Source organism: Dermacentor andersoni, chromosome 2 (genome assembly GCF_023375885.2).
Source record: "Dermacentor andersoni chromosome 2, qqDerAnde1_hic_scaffold, whole genome shotgun sequence".
In the NCBI taxonomy this organism is placed as follows: Eukaryota; Metazoa; Arthropoda; class Arachnida; order Ixodida; family Ixodidae; genus Dermacentor; species Dermacentor andersoni.
This window is the reverse complement of record NC_092815.1, coordinates 11,479,450-11,504,433: the sequence shown is the minus strand read 5'-3', so window position 1 is coordinate 11,504,433 and position 24,984 is coordinate 11,479,450. Positions and strand designations below refer to the sequence as shown.

General features: G+C 44.7%; 1 protein-coding gene and 1 long non-coding RNA gene across 2 annotated transcripts; one reads left to right on the top strand and one right to left on the bottom strand.

The window, feature by feature from the left end:
* Positions 1-2,330: 2,330 nt before the first annotated feature.
* Positions 2,331-8,193, top strand: LOC126543002 (uncharacterized). Its single transcript, XM_055077545.2, has 4 exons — positions 2,331-2,695; positions 4,274-4,393; positions 5,873-5,958; positions 7,986-8,193. Exons 1-4 carry the CDS (start codon positions 2,389-2,391, stop codon positions 8,073-8,075), a joined length of 603 nt encoding a protein of 200 aa, XP_054933520.1. The 5' UTR covers positions 2,331-2,388; the 3' UTR covers positions 8,076-8,193.
* A 6,350-nt stretch (positions 8,194-14,543) lies between these two features.
* On the bottom strand, positions 14,544-23,927 carry LOC126543013 (uncharacterized). Its single transcript, XR_007601903.3, has 3 exons — positions 23,560-23,927; positions 16,970-19,191; positions 14,544-14,686 (listed from the first exon to the last, which is right to left on the bottom strand). It is a non-coding gene; the product is annotated as an uncharacterized lncRNA (long non-coding RNA).
* Between the last annotated feature and the right edge of the window lie 1,057 nt (positions 23,928-24,984).

The following is a 24,984-nucleotide window of genomic DNA, read 5'->3' as shown; positions in this document are numbered from 1 at the left end:
GCCGCACAGCCGCACACCGCGTAGCAGACGAACAGGTTATAAAAGCGCCACCTACGGCCGTCGGTTGAACGAAAGTGGGCGCAAGCTGCTCCCATAGAAGCCGGATATCTGTGCAGGTCTGGAGTTCCAGTAGGTCGTGGTCCTGCCATATTGCCATATACATTGGTCAATAGATGCCAGCCGCGTCACTCGCTTTCCCATCGTAGCGGCGGTTTCCTTAGTTCAGCATAAATTCCGTGAGGCGGCGCTCGTTGCCTTTTCAACTTCTAGCGGCACATGCGTCTCCCCGCAGGCCGGCTGAGGCCGGTGAACAATAGAAAGCAGCATCCACGTGACCCTGCGTTCCCGGATGTTGGTTCCCTAAGTTGGTTTCCAACTGTCCCTATGGGGCCACTGAATACCTAGTGTGTCACGTGATTGGGGAGGTTTCTTCCCTGTATTGCTGCCGGATTATGGCCGGCGCTGGGTGCACGCACCGCTACTAGATACTTTTCAGTTGTAAAACTCCGCCTGGGAGCTGCGCGCGAACGTGACCCTCTGCCGTCTCCTCTCGCGAGGTGGCGCTGCCGCCACGGTTGGCCCGGTTGGCTATGGAAGCTTCCCAAGGCAGCAGCGCGCCGCCGACTCAATGCCAGTTTTTTTTTTCTATTGCTGCTTTTCGTGGCGCTAAATATTCAAAGAATAGGCTTTTTACATTGTGCACTCTATAAAAAGCAGCTAATAGGTGAATGAAGAGGAGAGCAAAGCCTTTCGCTTGTGGCATGTTGTTTTATGTACGCATGAAAAAAAGAATAGGACCGGTACAACGCCGGATTAATGAATCTAAGCATGCTGCATCGATATTCACAAAAGATGCGCTTTCTTGGTTGCTACAGCTACTGCTTTCTAGTTGACAGCTTGTATCCCTGGAGTAAAAATGTATCCGCATAACAATGAAGAAATTCAGTACTTCGCACGTGAACGCGGACATATGCTCTGCACAACCAAGAAGAGGGAGGTAGCACCCCTCTAGATCATCTAAAACCTTCCAAAAGATCTCTCCGTAAAGGCCTGCCTCATCCAGGGAAGCTGACACACTTCTGTTAGCTGTCATCATAAAGCCCAGCATCTTCGGCGTCGGGTACTTTAAGGAACCTTGCTTGAGACTTCTGTACTCAATTAAGTAACTGTCGCAGCCAACTGCTGGGATTTCAGAGCTTATGTCCGCTATGCATAGATCACATGGTGAGCCCTTTCTGACTTTATGAATGACATATCCACACAGATAATGTCCTCTGTTTCCTCGAGCATAAATGTGCTCATTGCGAGCACGTTCTGGTGAGCTGCTTGGCTCCACGCAACTTATCAACGTCGCCTCAATGGCATTGCGAAGACTATGTTTTGACTTGCAGGCTTCTCTGGTCTGCTTGATTGTGTCGTTGACGCCGACGAGCACAGAGCCTGGCACACCTTCCACACTCCCACGTAGCGCCAGGTGTATACAAGCTTTTAACAGGTGTATACAGGCTTAGAAGGCGGAATATCTGCGTGAAGTTGTTTATAGTTGGATGGGACTCACCTCCACCGAAGGAACGCACTAGTCCAAAGTGTCACTGAAAAAACATGAGTGGGTGAATTTCCTAGCAAACAGCACTGTAATGTGAATGCAGTCGCAACAAATGTGAACAGTGTACCTCCAATGGATCTTGATTTAACTTGGCTGTCGAAACATAGAGCGAACCTTGACGCAGCAGATTATCGACAGTGTTTAAACTCGACATCAGAGTTACTCGCAGCGACTCTGTCGTTTCTTATGATGCAATAAGCTTCAGGTTCTTTTGAATTGCGTTCTGTTCTGTCAAGTTTAGCAGTTCCAAAAAATCTTTGATGACCTGAAATGATTAGTTTAACAAGTTTATAGCCCTCAGGAAATGCGCACGAAGTTGAAAGGCGGTGGTCTGGTACACTATTTCGTCGTAGAATGCTTGCAAGGTTTTATTAACACAAACAAATAAACAGGAGTAAAAACTGACAAAGTGATAGTTAGGAAGGGCGCTGCACCCTCCCTAGCTATCACTTTGTTTCTCGTGGTTTTTCTGGTTTCATTGCCGTTTCATTGTTTCATTGCAGGCATGTTTGCTCACAAGACAAGCAGCATTTTCCTGACACACAAATAAGAAACACGAGCAAAACGTGCCATGTTGCTGCACGCATCAGCGTCTCTGTCCGCCCGCACAAACGTTGCTCGCACCGCCCGCCTTCGGGCCGACAGTGTCGCGCGCGCCGCCCCGCGGGCGCGACAGAAAGGGGCCAGGTGTCGCGGCGGAGTTTGACAACTGAAAATAATCTAGTAACGTTGGGGTGCACGCGCGTGGCAGCAGGATTTATACAACAACCCTAGTGCGTGCAATGACACAGAAACCACGTGCTTCCAAACGCCGCCTACTCCGCTTCGGAATGGCGCACGTCTGTGATCGAGCTGCCATCGGCGATGACGATCGTCGCTGCGAATTTTGCAGCAAACTATTAATACAGAGGAAGAACATGCTGCAACACATCAGGAACGTTCACAAAATGGCCGTGGATGTCAAGAAATTGATGAAATGCGACGTATGTGGCACTTCCCTGCCTACAATGGAGAAGTATTCGGTGCACCAGATCGCTGCGCACAACTTCGAGGCTGACTACGTGCACTTGGTGTTCCGGAACAATAAGGGTGAGGAACAGTTTTATTAAGTTTATTCTCAGTCATCGTGAGCAAATGACGTTTAAATGCAATATTATATCTCGAACTTTTTTTAATTTCTTGTTGTGCAGTGTGCCTCCAAAAAGGCAGTTGTTTATGCTTTGCGGGCATTTGTTTACTCTTTCTCCATCTGTTTCGCGAAGAGCAGCTTTTGCGCAGGTGCCTAATTTATTTCCTTGGGGTATTTTGAAGTTTGTATCCTCGTTAAATATAGTTTGTATGATTATCCATCTATAGTATAGTCATGTGTGCGCGCTCCCAGCGATGCGCTACATGACATACGTTTGGCATTGTCTGCTTTCCTGCACAGCAAGTGGAGTGAAATTTGACGTTTGTACATCTTCTTATTTTTTTTAAGCGACAGGAGTAAGCTTTTCTGCGTTCTGACGTTGCTCTGTGCCACATGCGTGCGTGGCCTAGTCTTCGCCTCAGTGCACGTTGCAATGCGGCAGAGACGCAGAACCGGGACCATACATGAATTTGCGGATGTCGCTGGGATGGTTTCCCAGCGTATTGTGGGCAAACTCTTTAGCAGTACATTTCATAGAATAGAGCGAAATGTGACGCTCGCGCAACACCCCCCCCCCTTTTTTTTTTACTTAAACGAGAGGAGGGATTTCCTCTGCGTTCTGACGTTGCGCTGCGCTACTTGCGTGCGTGGTGTAGTCTCCGCCTCAGTTCAGGCCGCAATAGGTCCGAATGCAGGCCGACGTAGGTCCAGGACCACACTTGCAATTGCGGCTGTCAGCGGCTTGGTCTACCGGCATACTTTGGGAAAATTCTTTAGTAGTACCACAGTCCTTCAATTGAAGGACTCTGGTTGTAGATTTCATAAAGTAGAGCGAAATTTGACGCACGCGCAATCCTTTTTTCTTTAAGAAGAGTGTGTTAGGAGGCTACTTGGTAAGACATCTTTTTGTGAACTTAAACTGCGCTTGGGAAAAGACACCAGCGTAGAAGAAGACAGGACAAACGCAGACTAGCAACTGGTTTATTGAAATCACACATAATGCTGCCTCTTCGAACCAGGCGCATGCCCAAGCCAGATCATAACCGCGTGACGATGGAACACTCCCTCGCCAAGCCCCTATCTACAGTAAAAAATCAAGCTCTTCTTGAAAAGAAGGAGCTTTTCAAGAAGAAACTGAGAGAAGGGATTCACACTGTTCTGGGGCGTAGCTTGCACCATGTGCTCTCAGTTTGTCTTTGTCTTATCGTAACAGCATTGCTATGAATGTACAGTCTGATTCGATATTGAGGAAGGAGTGAGCATAGATCATGCTTAAGTTTCATATTTGTTTCTTATTAAAACAAAACTAATATGATAAATTTTTTGAAGTTATGGCGCATTGCATTTGAAATTCAATTTTAACATAAATTTGAGTAATATCAAGGGTGACCTCATGACACAGTCGAGTTGAAGGTGAGGGAGTAAAATAAATGCTACATTAGCCCGTGTCCAAAGCCTTCAGAGTGATTATATTTGTTTGCATCTCTCTCCCAATAGTACTTGTCCCTATCTAATGCTATTTTGTGCTTTTATTACAGAATTTCATGAATGGAAAGCAGAAGAAGAGGGTAGCCAAAACTGCTGGCTCATTTTGCCCAGGGACCCCAAAAAGCTGGCTAGTGGAGAGACAAGGATCCACTATTACTGTAATAGATCAGGTGAGGCAAGGAAAAAGGAAGGTCATAGTGACCGTCGGGAGAAAAGTCAGGGGAGCTGTAGGGCTGGTAAGATATGTCTTTCATTTATTACCGTCACAATGGACAACACTCAGAGTCCGACACCTGAAGGCATCACCATAAAAGTCAGGTATAAAAGAAACTATTACGGTCATAAACCAGAAATTCAGCACTTGAGAATGAGTGACAAGGAAAAGGCCAGCGTAGCAGAGAACCTAGAAAGGGGTGTGCCCATGAAAACAATTCTAAAGCGAATAAGAACATCTGTGGCATCCAAGCTGAGGCCAGTGCACTTGGCAGAGTGCTCAACCCTGCATAACATCAAACAGCAGTTTAACATTGCTGCTCCTGAACATTGTCACACTAATGACGCTATCAGTGTAGACACATGGGTGCTTGTGATGAAAGAAAAAGGTTAAACACTTGTCCGCCTATACAAGGCACAAGGTGCAGTGGACCCAAGTGGTACATTTCCTTCAGCGGACTTTGCTCTTGTTCTGATGACAGAGCCTCAGAAGGAGCTACTAGAAAAATTGGGCTCTGCAGGGACTGTATGTCTTGACTCCACACATGGAACTACAGAGTACCAGTTTGAGCTGACCACTCTTCTGGTGCTAGATAAAGTAGGATCAGGTGTAGCTATAGCTTATTTCATCTGCAACCGGATGAACGAGCAAACTTTGACAGCATTCTTCAAATATCTGGAGTCGGCCATGGCCAAAAAAGTGGCCGCTAAGACATTGATATCTGATGATGCGTCGCAATTCTACAAAGCATGGTCCATGGTCATGGGCGCCGCAAAACAGAAACTTCTCTGTGCCTGGCATGTGGATAACAATTGGCGTAAGAAGATACTCGAATGAGTAGAGAAACAGCTAAGGCCACATGTTTACCATAGTGTGTGGCTACTCTTAGAGTTCCTCGCGGAAAAGGCATTTGAAGATTATTTTAAGCAATTCCTTTCTAGCGAGGAAGAAAAACTGAGGGACTTCCTGAAGTACTTCAATGACCACTATGCAGTTAGGCCGCAAGAGTGGGCCTATTGCTTTAGGACTAGAGCAGCTGTCAACACTAACATGCACCTCGAGAGCAAGCACAGGACGTTAAAGCATACTATGCTGGAGAGAAAACAGAATAAGCATGGTGACAAACTAATTTCTGCCCTCATGGACTTGACAAATCATTTTTTAATGAAAAGGGCTATCCAGATGATGAAAGGGGCAAAGGGTAAGAAGCTGAGCAGAATTCAGAAGAACCACAGGTCTGGCAGTGAAATGGCAGCTTGTGCCAAATTAAATGAAGACGGCATATGGACTGTGCCATCTCAGTCTATTAAAGGGCTCTCATATAAAGTGTCAAAAGTGGGAGATGGTGCTTGCTGTCCTTTGAGGTGCAAGGAATGCGCAGTGTGTGTGCATACTTACATGTGCACTTGCTATGACCATCTTATACACTTTACAGTGTGCAAGCACATTCACTGTGTGGTCATCGCTAATACAACTAGCAGCAACAAGGCCCATGAGAGCTCACCCGAAGAAGCATGTGAGGCAAGTCAGGCATTGCACATTGTACAGAGTATAACAAAGCTGGAAGCAGCCAAAGCAGTGTCAAGCTCAGCACTCTTAAGAGCAAAAATGGACTCAGTCAGACAGGCAATATCAGATGGTGAAGTCTCTGAGGGTGTGGCTGAGAAGGCAAACAATTTGTTTGAGCCAGTTTTCATGCTTGTTGAAAGTGAAAGTGACCCAAAAGGAAAGATGCCAGACCATTCAAATGAACCAGCCAACAAAAAAGTTGTGCACCTGTTAAGATTTCACTCTACAAAAAACCCTAGATTGTCGCAGCCATCATCTAGCCTTTCAAGGCCCACTGAAGCTCAAAAGGAAGTCCTTAAATAACAGCTTAGGGACAGCAACATAGAAACTGAAGAGATAACCACATCAGCAGGGCACGATTACTGGTAACAATTAGCCTCCAGTGCAGTTAGGAAGAGAGAAGTGGTGCAGTAGTGCTGTGCTGTCATGCCTTATTGAAGCAGGTTGAGGGCTCGCATGTTAACAAATCATGACATGTGGTCTCTGATGATTAGCCCGTCTGTTTTTGTCTGTGGTGTGCAGCCATATGTCACAGCTGGATGGTATGTGTGTTAGAGCACGAGAGATGCCTCCATGCTTGTTGTATGAGCTGCTGGTAAGTGTTCTGTGAAAATAGGTACAGACCCAGTGGTCATCTCTGGTATGTGGCAGCTGTTGGATGGTAGTGTGTTAGAGCACGCCTCCATGCTTGTCATATGAGCCGCTGGTAAGTATGTCTGTACATAGATGTAAGGAAGTGCATTGGATGGTGTGTAGTGTTTCAGTGTGCAAAAGCCTCCAATGTGTTTTGCTACTTATAAATTTGTGTAAACACTCAGTAGCGCAGTAGTTATGATGTTGCACTGCTGAGCTCGAGCTTGCGGGTTCAATCCCAGCAAAGGTGGCTGCATTTCAGTGGTGGTGAAATGAAAAAAAAAAGCGTGTAGTTGAATTTAAGTGCACATCACAAAACCCAAGGTGGTCAAAAATAATACTGAGTCCCGCACTGTGGCATGCCTCATAATTCGATCTAGATTTTGTGTTCCATGTGATGTTCTTATTGCCCATTTGAATAAACTTTTATTTTTCAGATTACCAAAATAGAGGGCATATGCAGTGGTATTGTGTGCAGTCTGGATAAGTTGCTCTGGTCATGAGCACTCAATTAAATCTTCTGCATATTTGGCTGCAGCAGACAGTGTCATAATGATTGTAAAGACTATGCAGAAAGCTTTAGGCCACTCTACATATCAGATCAGTTTTATATTGCCTCCCTTGTGGTGCATCTCTTACTTGAGTAGGCATAATAACAATTGGCAATGCTTCCCTACACATTTAATATTTTTCTTTTTTTCTTTTGGAAGAGTAACCTTGGAAGAATAATCTACAACAGTGCTCCTACCTTCTCTTTCACTGTCTCCCCATTTCTTTTCTACACTTCAACTTCATTCTACGCACTATCTTATTCTCCTCTTCATCCTACATTGAGGGTGTGGGAAAGTGAGCTAAGCGTGCATAAAGATTGCTGTGCTGAACTTAATTGTGGCACTGACGAAGACAAATCTTTGTCAAAAGGTTCACTCCAGCTACATTCCCCCTCCAAGCACTGTTTATCACTTCAAGCCTTCATATTCCTGTGAGCTTTTGTCTTGTTTACAGTTGTAACAGTCATACTATTTATTACTATCAATAGCCAGCATACATTTAGCACTGCAAAGGGCTGTTTAGAAGACGTGCGAGTTTCTACTTCCCTTATGATAAATACTCCAGACATTCAGTCTCTATTTTATGAAAATCGTTCAAACATTGCCAGTGATGACCACCATATGGGTTAATGTCGGCTTGGGACTGAGGCTTTCCCGCAAAAAGAACAGTTATGTTTTGCTCATATCATGTGACTGGCAGTTTCTGCTGTAATTTTTGCACTTGTCAACTGCACTGTGAAGAGTTAAGTTCTGTGAATATGTGCTGGCCTGATTCTTCTTGTTCACGCATTCCAGATCTTGTGCTATGAGATGAGGAGGTGTAAAATAAAAACACCGTGTAGATTTCACAATGCCTTTAAGAAACCACGCAAAGCTTGGAGATGAAGCATTACATGCAACTTGAACCAAGTGTCTGGACACAGCGAGTGAAAGTTGTTTGGTCATGAGCGAGGGTGTCGGTGTTACTTGTAACTACCTTTAAATAAAAGTTTGTTTAAAAACAGTGGCTCAACTCTGTGTTCCCCCCAGTAAAAAACAAAACCATTGGGATTTTCATGAGTGAGGGTGTCGGTGTTACTTGTACCTACCTTTAAATAAAAGTTTGTTTCAAAACAGGGGCTCAACTCTGTGTTCCCCCGGTAAAAAACAAAACCATTGGGATTTCCAATTCGCTTTTTAAACATAATTGACCAATTTGAATAAAAAAAACTTGATGAATCAAGATATAAGCTTGCCATACCATGGAAACACTTGAAACTCCTTTTGAGAAGCTTACTCGTACACGAACACACTATAGCAATTATTTTCAATCGTATACCCACAATTTGCCGCGTCACCACGTCAAGTTTCAAGGCAGATTTTTTTTAGACTCCAGGAAGCTATATGCCTAATTCTATCCATTGTTTACTGCATTGCATTTGATTTTCTATAACAAATAAAATTGAATTCTCCATTGATTGCGCGGACGCTCACGTTATAATTATATGCTATTATTATTGACTAGTCATATATTTTCTTGGGGGGTGGGGGGCTGCACTGGTGGCGTTCTACGAATTTGCGCCGCGTGTTTGTGCGGGTAAGCTTAAGCGCAGAATTTTTTTTTGCGCGTTATGAAAACAATGCACGGCAGGTATTTTAATTAATGCAACGAGCTGTATGAAATATCGGTCAAGGGGTTGGAAACGTCGTTATAGAGAATCCCGACGATTTTCTTTTGCGTGTGTGTATTTGGAGTTGATGCAGTTTTCTTTATATATTTTGGCTACATTGCGCCAATTGCGCTTCCATAGAATAAAGAAACGCGCTTCCACGCGCTTGCCGACTCGATTGCAAGGGGACAGCCTGATCAACATCAATATCAGCAGCAATGGCGGATTTGTGCTTGCCATGGCGCTTGCAAAGTTTTCAATAGTTTTCGCCTTTTAAGTGATGCTTTTGCTATTTTAACGTGTGGAGGTTCATTGTACGTCTGTTTTTTCAAATTTGGCATGTGTTCTAACACATGTGAAGGTGTAGCTTTTCTTCTTCAGCGGATATTTGTACAAGACCCTGTTCACCGTCTATCAGGTAAGATGTGTACGTATGCTACATGCTAGCGTAGTGCTTCACTAAGCCACAGTGCACTACAAAGTTAAGCATGAACGGTACACAAAATTCGCAAGTTCTTAGTATTGCCAAGAACAACCATTGCTTGGTGAAGTTCTCACAGGCGTTGTAGAAGTTGGGCGCGGCAGTGCTGAACGTAGCGTTAGCGGCTTAAATCGTGTTTTTTACTAGTAACAACGTGTCACTATTCATATTATTGGCGGCGTCTCCAGGACACCAAATCGGTAACGGGGACACCAGAGCTAGAACGCGGACTGGTCCATGGGTTGGGGCTCGTCGAGGCCTGCGCGTGCTAGTAGTATATCTGTGATGTCTGTAGGCTGTGTGTAAGTCGTACTTTCCGAATTTTCTGACGCATTTTAAGATCAGCTGTCCGCTTTCGCGGACAAGGCTGGAGTCAGGGTGGTCCGTGAGTTGGGGCAACATAACCTGCTTCCAGTTTTGATCCCTCCGCTGCCTCTTGGGTACCCTGCTGCCTCCTTGATTATAATCTAATGCTCTCCTGAGGCCTCTGTTTGCCGGTTACATGTGCCCTCCTGGAGCAGTACTTGTAAATGAATCCGATCTATCGTCGCAACGAAAAAAGTGCCCCGCGACTTCTACAACACCAGTCAGAACCTTGCCCATTGGTTTACCTATGTGTGGCCGCAAATATCTGAAACTTAATGCCAGTTCAACAGGTTTGTTGGCAAGGGTGTCAGATCGTTGCTTTGTGTTGAATCGGCCTTTTCTCAATCCTTAAGAATTTAATTGGAATGCACCTGACCAGTGCTGCTCTGTGGTGCTTGCCACCAGTCCCTTGGACAGGGAAGACATATGAGAATCCCTGTGCATACACTTTATATGCAGCGGTGTGACCGCTTCCTTTGGGAAACTACCACGTTAGCAATATTGTGAGCGCAATGCGACTTTCCTTCATCTTCCTCATCCGTACGTAGTGTGTGTCACTTCTTCCTCGCCATAGCTCTAGCTCGGCAAGAATAAAGCGGTTCCTTAGAAGTGGTGGAGGTGCTGTGGTTCTGCATACCAAGGACATATAAGGTAACAGTGTTTGTGCCTTTAATATGTCGCATTCGATCATTTTGAGACGTGGTGGTGTTCATGCGTTAGCACAGTGCGAGGACATCCACAATGTAAGAGGTACATGATTCTCGAATTGTATACTCTCTCCGGGCTTTTCTCGCGACCTCAGCACAAGTAGTGGGAGCACCAAAACACTGACAAAGCTGGTGCATGAATGTTGCCCAGTCAGAAAGATCTGGCTCTTGGATCAAAGCCAATTTTTTTTTTACATTGTAGAGGCAGACGGGCATGCTGTGAAGTTTCTAAGGACTCTCCCACCATTGCTGACTCTGTTGTACATTTATCAATCCACTTGATTCTCACCAAGCTCAAGCTATGGTGACAAAGACGCGCCACGTGCTTTACAGTCACATGTTGCACTCGCAATACATCTGTTATGCCAGTTTGCTGAAATGAGCATGCACAGTAGTGACGAATTCACTATGCGTGCACAGGGATTTGCCTTTCCTGTCCTATGGGCAGGTACACTCGTCAGGTACACCTCCAGTTTCAGTATGTTCGCATTCGGTTGCATGAACATGGAGGGAGTGTGTTCGCTGTAATCAGTACCACACATTTTGCTAATGTAGGCTTGAGTGGCTTTCCCATGCCTCCACTAAATAGTCGGAATACTTCCATGTATGATAGAATGATGAGCATTTTAACCTCCAGACATGCAGCAGTCTTTACACCACTGCAAGGCAGAAGCAGCCTTCTCACCATGTTCACGCTCAAATAAATCCCATTATTAAGGCATTTTATGGGCCTGCCAAACCGCCTGCACCACCTGAATGTTGTCACTTGTTGTTGCACCTGGCTGTTCATTTCATTTGGCATCCTCTGTTCGCGCATATTCGTTTCCAATAATTCAGGAAAATTGCAGGGCTGGTTTGCAATCTTTCCTGTTTTCTTTATTTTTCTTTATGGCCTTGTAAAACTGAGAAACGATAATGAAAAAAGGAAACAAAGGCTGCTTAGAAAGGGGCGCAGAAAAAGATGTATATGCATGTCGGACAGCCTGCACAAGGTTTTATCTTTGTCTCTTCAAACATGGCGTACCTGCTTGGGGTCAGTGGAATCGCTGTTCTGTAGCATTACCCCTGGCAGCGGAAGCACTGTCCCAGAGCTCTAAAGAGAGTCATCGGAAACACAGTGCTAAACCTTTATCCTTGAAATGTGAAGGACCACCTGGTTGAGCGCACAGTATGGTCCCCTGTCCTGAGAAAAGCTTTTCTGGGAGCCCTACACAGCGGAAAGGGGACCAGAGAAGTACAAGCGCACCAGGGGAGAAATGAAAGTCGCATTGTGAAGCATGGTACTGTCATTTCTGGTTGCTTCGTGACGCAGTAATGATAGTCGCAGCACAATATTTTCAATTTATTCTGGCAACTCGCAATATGCAAGTGAATGCTGCTCACTCTGATCATGTGGCTGCGTTTCAGTGCTTGGATATCTAAGGCCACGTTGCAAAATGCACAAGAGATTTATAATCGACTTCGTATACACAGAAAATACAAGAACAGTTCTAATGGCACTGAAAAGACAGAGCATTCACGGCGTCGTTCAAGCTCAGTGTCCTTGAGCGTGCACAAGAACTAGTCTAACTGATGTTATGACTGGCCTGTGTGGTCAACGATTTGTGTCACGCCACCAAAGCAACAGCGAAAGGCTGGACCTTTTAAATACGCCGAGTCGCCTGCAACCGTTGGAAAACGCCTAGGAGGCCCCAATAGCAAAAAGACCTTATTTGTACAGGCATTTTCACCTTCTTACCCACGGCTTGCACAACACCCTGATGTCTGCGTAGTCTCCACAGTGCTGTCTCCCTTCAGCAAGTGGGACGGTTAAGCTTCGTGTGTGCATTCGCTCTTTCTCTTCGTCCTCGGCAGGGAAGGTGCCAGCGTTGTGTGTGTGTGTATGCTCACGTCAGTGCCTTTCCTTCTGCTGAGCCAGTGGGGGTTAGAAAATTCGTTGAACACTTCCATGTATCGAGTGGCGGCCGCCAGCGTGCAGAGTGTTTTCTCTCTCCTTCTTTTGAGCAAGGGTATTCCAAACACTATAAAGGACGTCTTCGCCAATGGACTTGAGCCTTCAGTTTTTGAGCAAACTAGCATGTCTGTCGCTCCCCATCGGGAAACTTGCAGAGTTGACCACTCCGTAACAATGTGAAGTAAACATTCATTGTTACTCGTTGCATTGTTGCCGTATCTCCTGCCTGGCCCTCTCAGGACTCATGAGCCGCTGCAAAATGCAGTCAGCGGCACGATCCTGAGCACCTGGGTGCACAGTTTGTAACAATTGGTGCCAGCGGTTCGATCCGACAACCAATGGTAAGCTCCAGACCACCAAGCCCACGCTACTTCCACAGTCTTGGGTTCCCATCTTTAATACGGAGCAGCAGCAAAAAAAGAATTGACAGCTGTGAATAAGGTATGCGGATGTGGGCTGCTTCCCTTGAACTTAGGAGGCAAATGCCTTCAGGAAGTTCAGTCGCACTTTGTTATTTGAAAAGGCGTCTCACCAAGATTGGAAGTTGCAAACCGACAAGTGCAATGCATAGATCACACACTAACAATCCTGTCTCCAAATTATCAAAATGATGCACAGTGGGAAAACAGCTGAAATTTTAAACAAAAGCCATCATGGTCTCAACGAAGCCCTGCTTCAGCCAGAGTCAAGGTTACATGCACAAATGTCTCTATGTAAAACGTGCTGCCTGCCATATCACCAACCATGGCACAGGACTTTCGTAAGCCAACCAATGTTAAATGCCATCCCTGGATGTGTGCCCCACAGCAAAAAATGAAGAGAAGAAAAAAAGAAAGAAAAGACAGGGCTCGTCATGGTGCCATTTGCCATGGTGCTTAATGAGAGGGGCTTTTTCAGCCCAAATTAGATCCTGCAGACTATAGTACTGAATGGAAAATATGGTACATGGAACTGTAAAACTTAATTTTCCACAGCAATTTCTACCTGTGCAGTTGGAGTTGGCTTTGTCGTAGCATAGATGTGAGGACCGTGAAACAACCTTTATTCCCTAAAGATCCTGTCTTGTAGTATATTTGAGCATTTACATAAAGGCATGGAGACCCTCAGTGTGTTGCAATCTAAGTAGCGGCATTTAGGTGGTGTGTGCTGCCTGTAGGGATGCCACTGTAAGCCATCTATGTATTGGCGGATTTTTTAATTGTGGATGGGAGAAGGCTCATGGCTGTCCTGCCTTTGCACCAAGCACTGCAGAGCACAGTGCTGCAATTTTCTCTTTGTGCAGTTGGAAGAAAATTATTCCTGCAGTGGCAGCGACTACACAGAAAATGCACCCTACGAGAGTGGACAGAGTTCCAATGTAACTGTGGTTTGAAATGGTCCAGCCCCTGTGTATACAAGCACCGATTTTCCCAGACGAGTGTGACAGTGCCTGGCTTTGAATGCAGTGTGCTGCTTCATAAATATTGCAGTTGCCCAGCGCTAAGCTGCCTGGATTATGTGGTTGCCATAATGACTTCTCTGTACCCGTGGGACAAATATTTGCACTCGAAATAGCGACAGCAGCCATGCATTTTCTGCTGACATAGAATTAGGTTCCACAATGTCATCTGATGCATACACATGCTGTGATGTGGTTGGTGTGGCCATGCTCTTTTTTCCTCCCTTCAAGTATGCTGGTGAACTGCCACTAGTTACAGATGTCTGCAAGGAGTGCGCACTGTGTGAGTGCTGCACATGAATTGAAATTACGACCACCACAGTGATGATAAAGAACACATTGAAAAGTAATGTGACAACACTTATCAAGACTGTCTACAAGTTTTCTGTGAGAGATTTCCTCAGGGTTGACAAAAACTATCTTAGGGACCATTTAATGGGGTGTTACCGCCCACATTATGAGATGAAAGAAAAGGAAGCCATTAGGATTTCTCTGGTGGTGCAAGGTGCTCTAATAGATGGCTTTGAATTGCAATATACATAAATATTATCATTCTATCTGTCTGGGCACAACTTCTTCGCCAGTCTCTCTGTCATCTCTGTAGCACATTAATCTGGGATAGTAACTCACTCTGATGCAGGAGATGAAAGTGCACGCCAGACATGCTGACCACACTGACTTGGAGAGTGCCACTTTCTTAAATGTGGCAAAAGTCTGTTTTGGGCGAAATAAGAGCTTGTAGGCAATTTTCATCTGTGATAAACAGAAATAAGTGCTGCCAGTGGTCAGACGTCATTGAGGTCGAGCTTCTCAAGCAAGTGGATGCCATCGAGAACACCACAAAAGCCAGTGATAGCCATTGTGCAGCAGCTTCAGATGGTAAGGTCCAGCCGGGGTTTCTCTGCACAAGGTCACCAAGCGGAATTCCTAAGTAACGGATATTTTTTCCCCTAAACTACTACCCTAGAGTGGCCAGAACATGCACTGTTCGATCCAAGCATGCAGCTGTTATCAAAGTTTAGTTGTCAATTATTGAGGCTTAAGATGGTTTTAATGAATGTACATAAGGAAACAATTGTAAAAGAATGTAAAAAAATTTGAACTGTGTTGACTTTTTGGTGGCATACTGTTGCTAATCCTGAAGTTACGTCCTCAAATGACTTATGCTCCAGGTATTTGAGCAAAACTATGGGTGTGGAAATATGAATTTTTCAATTTCAAAGCTAATTCGAATAATGAAACCTAAGTGCGAAGCGAATATTTTTCGAATACGAATACTATTGGTATTGCAAAAATCCATTTTTTTTCACCAACCAGAGGTGCAAAATAGTTTACTGCATAGCAAATAATGTACAGGGATATTATGCTTCGTGGTTAACAAAATTCGCTAATACAACACTTTTGTTTGACAATGTCATAACTGTAGTTAATGTTTCATGAAGCAAGGACAACAGTTCAACATGTTCAAAGAGCAGTGACACCTAGTGCATGTCACCATCGATTCAGACATCGAAAAGAGTTGCTTAGAGTGTCTGGTATCAGCAGGTCGCTCTTCACAAGCCGAGCCAACAGTGGGCACCATGATTTTGGCTTCTAGCGCGAAGTGAAACACGGACACAGAAAGGAGCAGACAGGACGAGCGCTAACTCTCAACTAAATTTTTATTGAAACGAAGAACATATATATAGGTGATTGCAAAAACCGTAGCATAAGAACATGACAAGGTAAAAAGCATCAGTTAAAGATATCAGGGGGTATGGAAGTCAAAGAACAAAAATTACTTCAGATTAGTACACGTATTGCGAAGACGCATGACTGACGCAAGTGTCTCTTAATCTTTTTATGTGGAATGCCTCGATAATTTCCCGCGTGGTTTGGGGCACCACGCTTACACCATCGCTCAAATGGATCTTCTTTTTGGTCCAAAAAGTCATCATGCAAATATCTTTGAACCTGCCATTGTGGCAGTGAAAATTTCTGCCACGAGTGAAAATTTCTGCTGGTTGATAAGCTCATCAGTCTTTCCGCAGTGCTGATGTGGAAGTGGCCCGTTCAGAAGTTTTTGTTGTTGAACGCATACTTGGGTTCCTTGGTGTTGAAATTATCCTTCCTTTCTCTAAATCCAAGGGCGAGATCTTGCATTCTGAATGTTTGCTTGCGCTCTCATTATTCACCCTCACTGTGCTTTCGTCAGTGGTCGTCTGCTTGGTGAAGCGGGAGCGCCTCTTGAACACTGCCTACTCACTGATGTAGAAGGTGAAGGAAACAGTCGGAAAGCTAGAAGCTTGCGCAATCTCATCCCAGGTTTTTAATCCAGTTTGACATTGAAGCATCCTGGTAGTATTAAAGTACTTTAGAATGAGGTTCCAGAAGCATTGCCAAGTTTGCCACTTGGTGAAATTTGTAGTTTGGAAATAATTTAGGCTCTTAGCGAGATTAGCAGTGAACAGAGGTTTTCGCATGGCGATTGGTGTTGTCCAAATGCATGAAGAGGTCACAGTACGAGTACTTAAGCTGATAGTGTCAGGTAACCATAAGCACCAGCAGGGGCCCCGTGACAGTGTCCCCTTTAACTTCAGATATGCTTCACTGCATGATGCTAAATATGCTTCGCCGCATAACACGACTCTGCTGCAGTGAAGGTGACTTAAACCGACAACAGCCGAGAAGGCGCAAATAGCACTGCGCTGCCTGGTTCTTGCTGTTGGCCTTATTTTTCTTCTTTTCACAGTGTCCTTACTGTAACTGCACTCCAGAGTTACAATGCAGGAATATGCATGTGTGCACAAGCTCTCATTCAAGAGTAACTCATGATCATAAGTTATGTCATCATGGTTTCGTACCATGTCACGGCATCATAAGCGAGACATAATAAAGGGGGCCTCAAAGGCTGCGGGAGAGACTAATCTTTTGTGCGAGATTATGCTATCCTTGCTGCACGCAGTGCAATATTATATGACTCTCATGTCTATGGTGGCATTGTCGATTATGAATGTTTCCTTACTGCGTTACAAAAATATGTAGTGCATCTTTCAGATAATAATGGCATTATAGCTTCAGAGTTGTTCAAGTTTGGGGTACTTGTTCACTAAAAGTACATTATTAGAAAAGCTTTAGAATGTCTAGATCATAATTGCATTTGAAGAACTGTAAGTCTTCCTACACATAGCAATTGGTAGCTTACTGTGCGATGTTGAAGGTGGTTTTTGTTCATAGGCCCTACGCAGAGAGCAGCAACACAATGCCTGGCATGTGACCAGGGTTCGTAACAGTGTTTGCATTTCCAGTGCTCGTAACTGATTCCAGTCTTAATGCATAAATTTGCTTTATGAAATCTTTGTAGACAGAAGGTGCTTGAATATTGGTTGCATGAAATGCTCCAATACACACTGTATACGTACAGGGTGTCTTTTATTATCATACAGATTTTCTTGTTTTAAAGTTATGAGCGCGGCAAATGTGGCATTCTTGCAGAGGAATTCCTCTATTTTGGAACTCCACAAATTTGGAGGCAGTCACATTTTAGTGCACTCTCATTTCTTACAAATCTTGAAAGTTGCACCTAATTCAATATATTAATCATTGAATTTCACTGGTAAATTGAGGCAATATTGGAACCGAGTGTGCTGGGAGCGCAGAAAAGAAGGTCCCGCTATCTCATCAGATGGAAACACCCCCCACAACAGGCTCGAGAAAGTCTGAAACAACATCTTGGCCAGTCATTGTAGCTGCTGATACGACACACTTTGCCTGGCAAGCATGTGCGTCTGTGTGCCGTGTCAGGCTATCATTTAAGCTTTGTCCCACTTTTTGACAGAGCACTGCCACCTGATGTGGAGGAGGATGCACCAAGTTTTGATTGTACTCAATTGAGCGCGATAATGAATATTTCAAATATAAGTGCAATTTTCGAGATTTAGAAAAAGAAAGGGTGTGCGTTCACATGCGACTGCCTCCAAATATGCCATTTAGAAGACTGCCGCCAAGTTACTAATAAAAAAGTGACTGAATTTTTCAAAATTAATTTTCTGAAACTCGCATTAGCAGCAAAGTGTGGCCACCTCACCTAGAAACTCCTTTGCAAAAACGCCGGGCTCTCCGTGCTCAAAACTTTTTGCTAAATATCTGCATGGTTAAAAAATAACTAGATATGCATAATTGTTAATGTATGAAAATCGTACACTATCACTTTTCAAAATTTTTGTCCTATGCAACACCAGAAAAATTGGAAATAGAAGCTTCAGGTGACCTATCTGATGTGCAAGTTGCATGGCCATATTATTGTTTTAATTTTTCGCTATTACCCTTTACTGTGATGTCGCCACTGCTGCAGCTCGATGGCTGTGGCTTTTCATTCCAGGTCACAAAGCTGCACCCAGGTAGAGGCAGAATCCAAAAATGCTTGTGTACTTAAGTATAGCTGCACATTACAGAATCTGTAGCCCACGAGTTCCATATTTTTTATTGGGATTGAAGAGTAACGTTTGTGCTGTATCCTTCTATTTCAGACTAAATAATGTGCATGCAAAATTATATCTTCATTACTTTACACCATTGCCCCAATATCTGTTGTGCGTTGATTTTCTGATGTCCTTGCATTTGCTATAGCAAGGATTTTTAAAAATCAGCCACAAAAGAAAAAATAAATGGTCAAGGAACAAAGTGGTGTGTAGCAGCTCCCTTTTTTTAATCGGCAGCAAGTTTTGCACTCGTGTGTTAGCAACACTGTTTCGCCAGTTGCGTACTTCAAAAGAAGTGTTACCTTTCTGCTTTGGAACTTTGTGGTTTTGTTCTGCCAGCTGCTTGACCAACACAAGCAAAATGTACTTTGGATATTCCACAAATTCATTCTGTATGCATTTGGTACAATAAAATTTGTTTCAAGAATGGACAAATGCAGTGATGGTTAATTGAAAACTGCAACATGCTGAGTTTCATGCTTCATTAATTTTCTCAGCCCCAAAGAAAGCATGCGAGGTTTGAAAATGTATCATGTGACATTAGTGCACTCGGTCTAGAGAACTGATTAATGCTGCACATACATTGAACATGGTGGCCATGACCATCCCTCATGAATTGGCATTCCCTGCCTAAACCACCTCACCAAGACAGCTTGTTAACAGCAAGAAAGCTGACGGGGCTTCCAAGAATTTCTATGCACTATTTATTACTATCGCCCCACTGAAATTGCTCCATTGCTTTGCTGACAATTGTCTTGACAAAAGTGGAAGCCGAATCGGTTGAGGTCGATCAGTTTTATTTACATACAACCTATTATAAAGTGGACCTTTCTTCGCCTCTTCAACTGTTCCCACAGCTGCTGCTGCCATCTTGCACGCCACATCGAGGAGGAGGGCAATGTACATGGCAGGTGCATGGGAGGATTTTCCAAGGAACTCTGGAAAGCTGTAATCAGATTGTGGGCAAAGTTAAAACTTAAATACAAAAAGGGTGTAGAGTATTGTAACCTTGTACATGTTGATCACACCACATGTTTCAGCGACAGCTACAAGTGCCTTGTCTCATCAAGCAAGCTACAGTTCTTGCAATGTTACACTTTGTGATACTCAGTATGAATTGATAAGACTAGCTGCTATTCTAGTGGTTGTGCAGGCCACAAGGGAACAGTGCCTGGCCTTTGTGCTTGTATGTGTCAATTTCGCTCTTTCAGTCTCGCCCAAGCCACACCAAAATGTTATCCACAAGTGTCGTGCCAAAATGGCCTGGCAACATTTCGTATTAAGCCGTTTGACCCATTTATTGCACTGATGCACACAGTGCAACCAAATGACGGAAATGACATCGCCTCGGTGATTATTAAATTACCCTTCTAAAATACCACAAGAGGAATTTTGCTGTGGCAAGAGCCTTAGCAAAACCATAAGAGACACAAAAATGAAGGAAAAGCGACACCTTCAAGTTCCCGCACCGACTCACCATGAGAAGCACGAATTTTGGCAGTGTCTGCTTGAGCTTAGTTATTTGGAGATACATACAGTTGAATGCTTTTACAAGCATTGAGATGCCCCACTATGCTAGCTTGCCTTTTATGGCTATAGAAAGTTGTATACTGCCACAAGTCTGCCTATTCTGCCGATTGGAATCTATATTGAAGCTGCTTTGAGCAACGGGCGGTATTCTATTTCATCGCTAATGATACATTGACAGTAGTGTGCCTGGAAGGAATAGACAAAAGCATTGCAGAAGCTGCAGCACTTCGTGCTTGCTGAATGATCATACGAGAAGGTAAAGATGCCATCAGAAAGCATCCTTCGTATAGAGTCTCTTTAAAAGAAAAATACTACATCTAGACATGGTGACAGTTGTAGTGGCAAACTAAAAATATTATAATGATAGTTGAAGGTGTGGTATGGCATGTTTATGCTATTTCTGAAAAAATAAACACGGCAAGTGTGTCCATGCCAACAATTGAGACAGGATGTGCAGATGCAAAGCTGCAATACAGCACCACGGCGTCAAAAGGACAGTATGCAAGTGGTGGTCCAGCATCAAAACTTCAATGTCCCTACACTACAACACTGGGAGGCCATGCTGCATGACAGAAGCCTGTGTGGCCAGCAGGCGCTGCTCTGTAGGGCACAGGACGTGGCAGCAACTATTTCTCCTAAGGATTCAATAAACGGATTTCTCTACCTCACCCGCCATGCGATGCGTCGTGTGAGGGAATGACAGTGCCACTACTCTCACAGGATATGGATGGTGCACAGCACCACCTTGAGCATCGGAGCGCACGTCTGCCTATGAGCTCTGTGTACTACGAACACAAGTGGGGCATGCGAGGTAACATTTAACATATCACTGCCAAATGCCATCAATGAACACAAGCAGCAAAGAAAGCTGCTTACATAATTTTCACAGTGTGTCAGATCTGCATATTTTTTACATCCTGTCTGCATGCCGCATTGTTCATTTGTTCGTCACTGCTAAAAAGTGCATAGTTGCATGGTACTTTTTTCGATTTTGTGCACTTTCTTTTGTCCTGAAAAAATAACCACAGCAGCTATCTTCATAAAAATAAAGCAGTTAGATGTTTCTCAATGAGCCATAAGTATTAAAGTTGCTCAACAGGGTAGTCTACTGAATTGATTGTATTTGAGTACTGCAGGCCTAGTTAGCTGAAACACCCTGTATACTGGACGGCTTGCCTGGCTGCCCGCACCGCCGAGGCGGAGCATCTAACGTTTTCGTGGCGCACTTGTCACCATCTCGTGGCACCGGTCGTCCATCCTTATCGCGCAGCACACGCCAGCGTCGTCTGGTGTTCCGATTGGCCGCGGCAAATCGGACAGCTCTGGCGGGCGGGAAAAGTGGTCCGCAAGCGATCGGGCTTGCCGCCTCGTTTAACGCCTACTTTTATCCCCTGGCCAAGAGCTTTGCCCGGTTTAGCCGCTCCGTCTTTGGTGAGAACGTGCCTTTAGAGTAAAAAATCAACAGCTTACGCTTCCACATTTTTTGCTTGGTAGCTGCATTCAATTTGCTTGCTCCTCGCCTTTTAGATGTCTAGGCTCCCCACATTTTAACGTGGCTGAATTGTGCACAAATCAGAAAAACGAGTTTCTGTGGCCTAGCCTTCTCACACTGGCAAGGATACCAGCCAAAGTTGACCTATTTTTCTTATGGGGTGCCCACTGATTATGAGGATGCTGACATCGAAGGATCTCAAGTGGTTCTCTAACATTTTGGTGACAGAATACAGTAATGCTGAGCTACAACGGACTTGATATCTGTCAGCACCAATGAACGCAGTAGTTAGTAGTCTCACTAAATTGAGAGTTCAGCCCAACAGCAGATGGACACCAGTGGTTTGAATCCCCATGTTGGCAAATTTAACTGGCTGAAATCAAGCATCTAAAAGACACGCACTTACTTCCATCCCTTCAATATGTGAGCATAATGAAGATCAAAGGTCAGGTTATGTGGCTGCAGCACCTTCTGTTCATGCAGCATACCTTTACTTTTCTTTACCAAGACACTTAGCATGCACATACCTTGTGTGCAAGCCACATCTATTTACAACAGAAACAGCGCTTTCCAATCGAGAGCAAAAGTTTGGAGGTAAAATATGGTAGAATTTTTGGTCCAGCCAACGCATGCACGCTGAAATCCAAGTGGTACAGCCAATATGTGCCTGTTCAATCACTGCAATGCATTGAGACACTTCCAACAACGCACGGCTGTACCAGAAAAAGTTTAGATGTTTTTCACTAATGCAAGCTTTCGAGTAGCTCGAACGTAAAGTGGCCTGTGTGTTATTGCTATTCAGCCGGAGTGCAATAGGAGCCAGTCAAATTGGTAAAACATGAAGTCAATGTGCACACAAAGACTACGTGTACCCTTGCACGACTTTGTGCCACAGGTAGCTAACAGCTTCCAATTCACAGTCCTTGTAATATGCTTGTGGCCGCCATCTACAGTGATCTATTTCATTTAACGGGGATGTGTATGTTGGCTGAAAACAAGAAAATATGCTAGAAAATATATTAACACCGATGGATGCAATATGTCCTTTCCGGTAGTTTCGCAAGGGGGAAACTAATTCGAACTTCATGGCAGCGTGCACCGCACAGCTGCACCTCATTTTATATCCTCGCGCATGCGTCAGTGTTGCCGCAGCTGTCTGTAGTGACACCCTAGCGTGCATTTCTTGTTCAAGCTTTGTTGAAGGGTTTGAAGAAATGAAGGCAGTACGGTGTTGCTCATTTCTCCTTTTAGTATCCTGCTGCTTGCGGAGCATAGTAGCGCCTGCAACTCAGTTCTCAATGCGACCTTTGAATAGTGTGTGCATCTTAACCCTTTCATAGACGCAAGCAGAGAACAGGCCGCCTTGTGTCAGAGACATTACAAGTGCTTTTTTTTATGAAGCATTTTTATATAACGTAAGATCTCAAAGCTGACTACGATTCAGTAATAGCGAAAAGTGGGAATATTACGTCCCACTATACAGCCTCAAGGCCCGTTTCTACCTACTCGTGGTCACCTGTAATGTGATTAGAAGCAGCCAGAGTACCCAGTACATTATACATTGTTTGTGCATGTTTTCATTATACTTACTGAGCATGCTTTGTATGAGAATCCTCAATCAGGGCTTTCCAATATCGCAAGGGTTCTTAGAAAAGAGATGCTTCTTGAAAATTCTTGAGGGCTCATATGTAGCAGCTCGCATATGTAGGAATGCGATTTGTTCGCGATGCTAATAATTTGATCAACTGTTTTGGTAGCTGTGGGTACGAGAAATTTAGTCACCTAACCGCACCAAAATTCAGCTATTATGAAAACGCGGAATTTCGATAAAAAAAAGTCCATTTGCCGCTGTGGTGGTTTGAAGGAAGGCGACAGAATAAACTAAACATTGTAGAAAGGGAAGTAAACAATCTGCGCAATCGCTCTATCGCGTTGTTTGACCAAGAAATGGACGAAAAAATGTGCTTAACGTGATTCAGAAACACATCTACACAGGAATGTTCAATGGTAGAAATTACACTTCACCGCTACATAATAGCGAAGTAGCCCTGAAATGTGGGACCAATATTTTCCGATCGCCCAACAAAGGGTGAAATGCGCACAGTATGAACGGCAACACTTGCTTTATTCACCGCAGTAATGCCACCCTGTAATGGAGACACAACTACGACAAACGGTCCGCATTTCTTCCGCAGCGAGAAAAAGTGAAACATTTTTTACCGAGTCAGAAATAAGCCAAGCGTGTTCCTGACGGTATGTAACGGCATGCCGCTGGAAAAAGGGGGTCCATACCTCGGGGTTCAAATTCCGCAGACACGGCATGCGCTTCAGCGTAGCCGTCAATTTGCGGTTGAGCAAGCGACGTTTTTGCATTTTCTATTCCGCATCAGCATCTTCTAGGCAGCGAGGGAGCACCTTGAAAACCAGCACGACGGGGGCCGTCTCGTTGAACAATCAAGGCCTAAAATTTAAAAGAAAACACAACTATTAGCGCTTATTGTTTCAAATTTTGTGATTTCAGTAGACTTACCTTGATGTTGTCACACATTTCTTGTGGATCCATGTTGCTTTCAAGGTCCTTAACGCCAACATAAAGAACGGCGAAATCGACACGCTCGAAGCGCATCGTGGAGACAGCTCACGCCAGCCGCACTGCATTGTAGCTACAAAACTGAATGTGCAGGCTTTTATAGACTCAATTAGGCACAGGCGCGACCTATTTAAGAATTTAACCTGACTCACCGACAATCACGCCGCGCAAGGACGGCATGACTGTACACGATCCAGCGAGGCGTAACAAGACCACGCGAACGAACCTACGTGACCCGGCAATGGCCGCATGTGGCTGGCAGAAACCACAGGGATTTAGCAGCAGCACCTAGCAGCGTCTTTCCCTAGGCGTACAAGTACCTATCTGGGGGCAGGGAGTACGCCACTGGCACACGTCACATCCGGTTTGCCTCCAAACCGGGTACAGCCAGCCTGCGGGGATACGCTTCTCTAGCGGCGGCGGCAGCGACGGCGAATACCGGTGGCGCAAACGTGACCCCACAGCGCACCGATGCCGCGGGGCGGCGCTGTTGACCAAGGCGGGGTAAGCACGCAGCCGAAATGACCGCCTCGCCAGCCTCGCGTCGGCTGCATCTCTACCACCGAAGTGAAAGTGAGCCCGTTTTGGGTATCGCACGCTTTCTGCGAGCGTCAAAGAATGAATCATTATCATGAAAACAATGCTATGTCAGCCCACATCATTACTCCTGTGAAATTTTACGGGCCTAGTTCGCACTGTATCGAGATTCAAACGCGTTTTGCCTGTGCGCATTTAGTGAGCTGGCTTTGGGTGTTAGGGGCTCGTGGGGGGCTTCGAAATAATTTCTACCACTTCGGGTTCTTTAACGCGCACTGACATCATAGGGCACACGGGCGCCTTGCATATCGCCTCCCTGAAAATGCGACCGTCGTCCTCGAGATCAGCAGTCAATCACCCTATGCGTGCCGCAAGACCTGTAAACTGTGTCTGGACGTATTTACAAACCACTTTTTGTCTGCGCTTTCAGACTTGTAGCATGTCATTTTGACGCTCATATAAGCAATTTACTATGATTGCAGACAGTGAAGTAACAGATCTGGTCATGAAATCGTTTATTTACAAGTGAGGAAAGAAATTTACAAGGCTTCAATGTTTTCCGTTTCTTCTCATTGCTCTGCTGGTCGACA

Excerpts from the sequence above, each read along its gene's own strand:
- LOC126543002 (XM_055077545.2), top strand. The coding sequence starts at position 2,389 with ATGACACAGAAACCACGTGCTTCCAAACGCCGCCTACTCCGCTTCGGA. Across the intron at positions 4,394-5,872 it reads CTATTACTGTAATAGATCAG|TGTGCAAGCACATTCACTGT; the intron begins GTGAGGCAAGGA and ends TACACTTTACAG. Across the intron at positions 5,959-7,985 it reads CACCCGAAGAAGCATGTGAG|ATCTTGTGCTATGAGATGAG; the intron begins GCAAGTCAGGCA and ends CACGCATTCCAG.